This window comes from Microcaecilia unicolor, chromosome 14, assembly GCF_901765095.1.
Source record: "Microcaecilia unicolor chromosome 14, aMicUni1.1, whole genome shotgun sequence".
Taxonomy (NCBI): Eukaryota; Metazoa; Chordata; class Amphibia; order Gymnophiona; family Siphonopidae; genus Microcaecilia; species Microcaecilia unicolor.
In genome coordinates this window covers 53763101-53770573 of record NC_044044.1, presented here as the reverse complement: position 1 = coordinate 53770573, position 7473 = coordinate 53763101, and the positions used below count along the sequence as shown (strand labels likewise).

The 7473-nt window shown below is 42.7% G+C and overlaps 1 protein-coding gene across 4 annotated transcripts in view; it reads right to left on the bottom strand.

Annotated features, from left to right (window-relative positions):
• Window positions 1-206: 206 nt before the first annotated feature.
• Window positions 207-7473, bottom strand: part of LOC115458128 (C-reactive protein-like) — a 34150-nt gene continuing 26883 nt past the window's right edge. For 2 of the 4 annotated variants that reach the window (XM_030187978.1, XM_030187977.1), the window contains one exon: window positions 207-1016. In XM_030187978.1, coding sequence (XP_030043838.1) covers window positions 394-1016 — 623 coding nt within the window. In that variant the 3' untranslated portion in view covers window positions 207-393. The remainder of the gene's footprint in view (window positions 1017-7473) is intronic. The other 2 variants (XM_030187980.1, XM_030187979.1) reach the window with 1 other exon arrangement.

Below are 7473 nucleotides of genomic sequence, written 5' to 3'. Positions count from 1 at the left end.
TAGTTGCGTTCAGAGCCCGCAAGAGTGTTTCACGCGCTCGGGGGCTCTGATCATGGGGTGGTAGAAAATGCAGGTGCTACTACGGCGCTAACAGCCTCTGGCGCCTGCGTTTGCTTCTGATCATTGGCCCAAGAAAATTTTTTAATTTATTCTTCATTATGAAACCAAAATATGTAATTCATTCAATCCAAAATTAGTACATTACATATTATTGCCAAACGTTTAAGTTTATTTTATATTGATCAGATCCAATTTCTGTAGAATGGATGCTATCTAGGATGCTACAAGGCACAGGAAGATCATCAACTTTCTTGGTAAATCTTAATTGCTCTTACACCCTGCTGGGAAAAAATATCGCAGCAGGAAACTCATGGGAGCATCAATTTTCCCTCCTCAACTTGTGTAATCCTCTAGCTTGGCCTCGATGATGGCATCACCTTTAAGATTATAGTCCAATGACCTCCAATTAAGGATATTGCCTTGGATCAAGTAACTATTGACCAAGGCCAACTGAATTTCATTGGGTGACAAAACAAAGTTCCACATCTGGACATCAGCTATTTCACCTACACATGATTGCTTTATATCGAATGATCCCCCATAGGAATCCTGATCTTGTCCCAGTATAATGATTGGTTGTGTGCCAACAGAGTACCCTTTCTTCAAGGTTTTTCTAGGTAGAGGCTTGCCATTGATCCACTGAGTCACCACTCCGGTAGAAGACTTCCAGCTGGTACAGATGTGCCTCCAGCCCAGGGGGCTTTCTGGGGCAGTGAAGACTATTTCTTCATCACCCACAGTCACTGAGTAGGCTGTGCTATTGATTATGTAAATAAGGATGTCATTAAACTTTTCTGGGTTCGCGATAGAGAGCAGACTGTAATCACGAGTCAGGACAGTGTAGCAGTTGAGACAGACAGTGAAGCTAGTAAGTGAAGATGTCGCCTGTGGCCTCAAAATCACATAGGAGGTGCTGGATTCTTTAGGGAAAAGGACCACGTTCTTATTCAGGTCTGCTGAAAAAGAATAAAGCAAGATGAAAGCAAGTTAATTCTCTTGTGTGTAGCATCTTCAAATTCCACAAGAGCTGCTTCTGTCCTCCTCTCCTCTCCTATTTGGGGTGTAAATGTATAAGCTATTTGAACATGTTAAATATCATTTGAATGCATAAATAGACTCTGATAAAATTTTTTTGGGACTATATATGCTTAAAAGTTGATGCCAGGAAAGCATTGCACCTATTTGTATGAGACATATGCATAATTCAAGAGGGCAGGGAACAAAATTACAGAGCATATATAGGCATGGATTAATGAGATAACACCAATATGAATTTAATCAAAGGAAATCTTGCCTCACCACTCTAACACATTTCTTTGAAGGGTGAATAAACGTTTGGATAAAGATGAGCTGGTCGATATTGTGTATCTGGATTTTCAACAGGCATTTGACAAAGTACCTCATAAAAGACTCCTGATGAAAATAGGATAGGAGGTAATGTCCTATTGTGTATTAAAAACTGGTTAGAAGATAGAAAATAGGGAGTAGGGTTAAATGGTCAGTATTCTCAATAGAGAAGGGTAGATAGTGGGGTTCCTCAGGGGTCTGTGCTGGGACTGCTGCTTTTTAACTTATTTATAAATGATCTAGAGATGGGAATAACTTGTGAGGTAATTATATTTGCTGAAGATACAAAGTTATTCAAAGTTGTAAAATCGTTAGAGGATTGTGAAAAATTAGAACAGGACCTTACGAGACTGGGCATCCAAATGGCAGATGATGTTTAATGTTAGCAAGTGTAAAGTGATGCATGTGGGGAAAAAGGAACCCAAACTATAGCTACATGATGCAAGGTTCCACATTAGGAGTCACTGCTCAGGAAAAGTATCTAGGTGTCTAAGAAAGTAAGCAGAATGTTAGGAATTATTAGGAAAAGAATGGAAAACAAAAATGAGAATATTATAATGCCCTTGTATCGCTCCATGGTGTGACCACATCTCAAATACCGTGTGCTGTTCTGGTTACCACATCTCAAAAAATAATATAATGGAATTAGAAAAGGTACAGAGAAGGGCGACAAAAATGATTAAGGAGATGGGACGACTTCCCTATGAGGAAAGGCTAAAGCAGCTAGGGCTCTTCAGCTTGGAGAAGAGATGGCTGAGGGGAGATCTGATAGAGGTCTATAAAATACCGTGTGGAATGGAACGGGTAGATGTGAGTTGCTTGTTTATTCTTTTCAAAAATATTAGGACCATGGGGTACGCAACGAAGATACTAAGTAGTAAATTTAAAGGAAATTGGAGAAAATATTTCTTCATTCAATACGTAATTAAACTCTGGAATTTATTGCCAGAGAATATAGTAAAAGCAGTTAGCTTAGTGGGGTTTTAAAAAGGTTTGGAAAAAAAAAGGTCCATAAGTCATTATTAAGATGGACTCAGAAAAAATCCATTGCAAGGATAAGCAGCACAAAATCTGTCTTACTGTTCTGGGCAGGGGCGTAGCCAGGCTTCGGCAAGAGGGGGGGCCAGAGCCCTAGGTGAGGGGGCACATTTTAGCCCCTCTGCTATTGCTGACCCCCCCGCCACCTTTGACGACCCCTGCCGACAACCCTCCCCTGCCGTCGCCGTGGGCTACCTTTGCTGGCGGGGGACCCCAATCCGCGCCAGCCGAGGAGGTCTTCTTCTTCCTCCAAAGGCTTCGTTCTGTTTCTGATAGAACGAAGCCTTGCAGATTAGCTGATCTGCAAGGCTTCGTTCTGTTTCTGTGAGTCTGACGTCCACAACGTGCAGGACGTCAGAAACAGAACGAAGCCTTCGGAAGAAAAAGAGGACCTTCTCGGCAGGCGGGGATTGGGGTCCCCCGCCAGAAAAAGGTAGCCGACGGCGGGGGAGGGCTGGCGGCGGGAGGGGGGTCGAGTGGGTCGTTGACGGGGGCCAGGGCCAAATCTACGGGGCCCAGCCCCCCTGGCCCAAGTAGCTACGCCACTGGTTCTAGGATCTTCCCAGGTACTTGATGGACCTTCGGTCTGTCCCAATATGGCAACGCTTACGTTATTTAACAGATGAAACAGTGACAGAATCACCACATGAATATATTTTATCAAATACAAACATACATGCTGATTCCCACTGGCACACAGATGCACAAAGGTCTTGGAACAGGTGTAACTTTGTGTGGAATGTTTCAGATAGGTTATGTTATAAATACAAGTTATAAGTATACATATTGCCTTTAAAAAATATGTACAGCATATATGCCTAGATATCTGGTTGCAAAATTCCCCTTTCAATGTACAGCAGTTCTTCCCCAGGGACTGCTTGCTTCCTAATCACAGCAAACACTAAAATTTACAACAAAATTCAAACAAATTAAGAGGGTCCTTTTTACTAAGCCGCAGCAAAAATGTCTTGGAGCACCCTTCCACAAGTTTTTACCACTGGCTAAGGCCATTTTTACCGCAGCAGTATAATGGCTGATTTTCCATTTTTTGAATTAATAGCCATACGCTAATGTTATAAACTATACAATAAATGGGGAAAAGAATCCAAACAATGCGTAACCATAAAAAACCAAAAAGGATTCTTTACATATTAGTTGGAGGAAAAAGCCTCAAGAAGCTCCGAGTTAACAACTAAAGGAGCAGGACTTCTTCATCATTGGCAAAAAGCCTCCTTGGAAACAAGTTATAAATTTCAACCAATAACTGCTTATCAAAAAGAGCGCTAAATACTTAGCTTATCTAGTCTCTTTCTTCCAGCTATTCTATTAATCAGACCGTGACCCAATGGTGGCCAGCGTTTCGGTAGCTGAATCAGGGTCAGCCGGTCAAAGAGTTTTAGCTCCGTTCACAAAAGCAGACTCTTGGACCAGCTGACCTTGAAGCAGCTTACCATCTAATATGTAAAGAATCCTTTGTGGTTTTTTATGCATACGCTAATGTTGCCATTAGCATACGGCCATTAAAAAAAATTACCACATGAGCACTTACCGACACCTATTTTGTAGGCGGTAAGGCCTCACACAGTAACCCTACACTAACCAGATAGCACTAAGGGTCCTTTTACTAAGCAGAGGGTTTCACTAAGGACCCTTTTACTAAGCTGTGGTAAAAGGGGGCCTATGCTAGCTTCAGCATGTGTTCTTGATGCATGCTGATAACCCTTCTTACTGCAGTGGGTAAAAGGCTGCCTTTTTTTTTTTGTCCAAAGGAAATGGCTGTGTGGTAAGTAAACCACTTACTGCATGACCATTTTTTTTTTTGGGGGGGGGGAGCCCTTACCACCACCCATTGAGATGGCGGTAAGAGCTCAACCGTGCTAACCTGGCAGTAACCAGACAGTGCATTGCACTGCCTGATTACCGCCGGGTAAGCCCTGGCGCTAACAAAATAGAAGATTTTTTTGTAGAGCTGCAAATGGCGCACACTGGGGGTGGGAACAACTGCCTACGCACCAACCCTTTAGAATGGATCCTCAGAAGCTTAGCTGAAATTGGGTGGCGGAGCAGGTGGGGGGAAGAGGGGTTGGTGGTTGAGAGGCTAGGATAGGGGAGGGCAGACTTATACAGTCTCTACCAGAGCTGGTGATGGGAGACGGGACTGGTGGTTGGGAGGCGGGAAATACTGCTGGGCAGACTTATACGGTCTGTGCCCTGAAAAAGACAGGTACAAATTCAAGATATGAGTTTATCTTGGGCAGACTAGATGGACCATGCAGGTCTTTTTCTGCCGTCATCTACTATGTTACTATGTTTAGTAAAAGATCCCTAACTGATTAGGACAGGAATGCCCACTTTCTGCCCCCCTCCAGAAAACTTAGAACAATTTTTAACACCCAGATTAACACCCGCTAATTTGGCAGTTACCGCATGAGTGCATCTCATGGTACGCCATTTTAAGCTGCATTAGGGCCATAAAATATTAAAATAGCACATCAATAATAGTTACATAAATTAGAATGTAACAAAATGGATGAATCGCATTAGCTATAAACTCACTCAGTCCATTTCTTGTCAGTGTTGAGCTATGCGATTAATTTAGATCATCAAGGCAGGATTCATTTACTGTAGCTTATTTCTGTGCCAAAACTCACTAAAGGGGTCTTTTACTAAGCGGCAATAAGCCCAACACCCCTCTGCACACCATTTCCGGCGCTACAAAAAATATTTTAATTTTTGTAGCGCTGGTGTTTACCGAGCAGTAATCGGGCAGTGCCGCGTGCTGCCTAGTTACTGCCGGGTTAGCGCGGAAGCCCTTACTGCTACCTCAGTGGGTGGCGGTAAGTGCTCCCCTGAAATGGTTACGCAGCAAGTGTTTCAGTTGCCACATGACCATTTGTTTAAAAAAAAAAAAAACAGCCTTTTACCCGCTGCAGTAAAAGGGGGCCTCAGCGAGGATCCAAAACACTTGCTGATGCCAGTGCAGGCCCCCTTTTGCCACAACTTAGTAAAAGGATCCCTGAGTCCATGAGTTCGGGCACAGGATAAGGTACAGTAAACGAATCTTGCCTTGATTAACAAAATTAATCGCACAACTCAAAACTGACCAACAAAATGGTCTGAGTGAGTTTTGGAACGTGTTCTTCAAATACATAAAAAATACACAAAAATATTAAAAATAAGGAAAACAAAAAATAATGTCCATCTGAACATAAAAACATTTAATTCCCTGTTATTGACTTTTCCATCTGTTAAAGGTATCCATTTTAAAACATTATTTTCTGGATCTTTTTTGTTTTCTACTATTCGTCTTTGGAACATTTTACCAGTACAGTTATCTACTATAATAAAACTCACCCTCAACGTTCTGAGGACACTGACATCAGTGAAGCCAAGCCCTGACTTCCTTCAAAAAGGTTCGAAGGTTCGTGGTGGTGAAGCCACCAAAATCACTCTGGGCCCCGCCCTCGAGGGCAGAGCAATAGCAGAACAACGAAGGGGTTGGCAGGCAGGGAGGCGGGGGGGGGGGGGAATCGCTCCGGGCCCCGCCCTCGCGTCAAACATCATGACGTTGGGGGCGGAGCAATGGCAGAACAACGAAGGGGTTGGCCAGGGAGGGAAGGGGGGGTGTTGGCGACGAAAACCTTGCTAGCACCCGTTTCATTTGCTCTGAAACGGGCCTCATTTACTAGTGTTCTATAACAAATCTTTTTGCCTTTCGGAAAGCTTTAAAAACACATTTATTCTCTAATTGTAAAGAGTTTGCTATAATTTGTTTTTTGTTATTTTAATAGTTTAAATTTGTTTTTGTTACATCCTGATTTATATATCAGTTGTTTTTCTTGTTACCTTGCCTTGAATTCCTTTTTTTGGCAGATTTGGTGGGTTATGGGTTATAAAACCAGATAACATAACATTGGGGAAGAGCTGAGGTAGAAAGAGAGACAGCAAGTGAGAGAGAGGCTGGGAACATCAAGCATAGTTGTTTGCCACTCTGCTTTAATAGTAAGCGTTTAGCTTAAAAAATAGTTTCTATGTAATAATAAATATTAAAATAATGTTTTTGCCTTATGTTTATATTTAGGTGAGGGATTGAGAGTGTTAGTGTATGCAGGTAACTATGGTGTCCTTTTACAAAGCTGTGATAAGCACTAACACAAACTTACCACAGTTTAAAATGATGTACCGTGCTGAGGCACCCTGCGGTAATTTTTGCATGCGTGTGCACAAACCGCGAGCTAAAATATTTTTTTCAATTTTTTCACAATGGAGGCGTGCCTGGGGCAGATAGTAGGTGTGTCTATGCAAATCAGCGTGTCATCATTGCTGCATTCTAACTAATTAGCACAGGTTTAGTACATGAGTCTCTACTGCTTACAAAATAGGTGGCGATAGGGGCTCACGTGTTAATGGTCAAATGCTAATAGCTCATGAGGTGTGAGGAGAGTGTACTCTTCCTGTCAGCTCCCAGATATGAGGTCTTGTATCAATTTAGATCACATAGAAGGGGAGGTGGCCTAGCGATAATTTTTTGAACTACATTAAACGTCCAGGAGATTCCAAATGCTTTCCTTAGCATCCCTCCGGACCGGCCCAGGATTGGACTGATGGGTTGTGCACGCCTTACAGCAGGTTGGGAGACTGAGAAAAAAACTCTGACTCTAGCGAGCCAATAGGAGCCCTGGTCATGTGACCCTAGCCTCAGTATTTTCTCAGTCTCCCAGCAGGTAGGAAGTGAGCCCTTTAGTCTCTCTTTGTTATCTTCAAAACTTTTTATTTTGTCTGTTCTGAAATTTGGTGTTTATTTTAGTCTGTGCCAGAGGAATTCTTTGGAGGCTTGTTAGCATTTAACTTTTGCCTCAGGGGTGTTATACTCGGGTGTCCCGGGTCCCTCCCCCTTTCTTTCCTCCCCATCTCCCTGCTAAAGATCACAGTTTTCAGGGAAGGGCCCCCTTTTGGCAAGCAAAGGGGCTGTTGCCTTTGGGAGAGGCAACCAGTTTAAAGTTTAAAAAAAAAAAAAAAAAGGGGGTC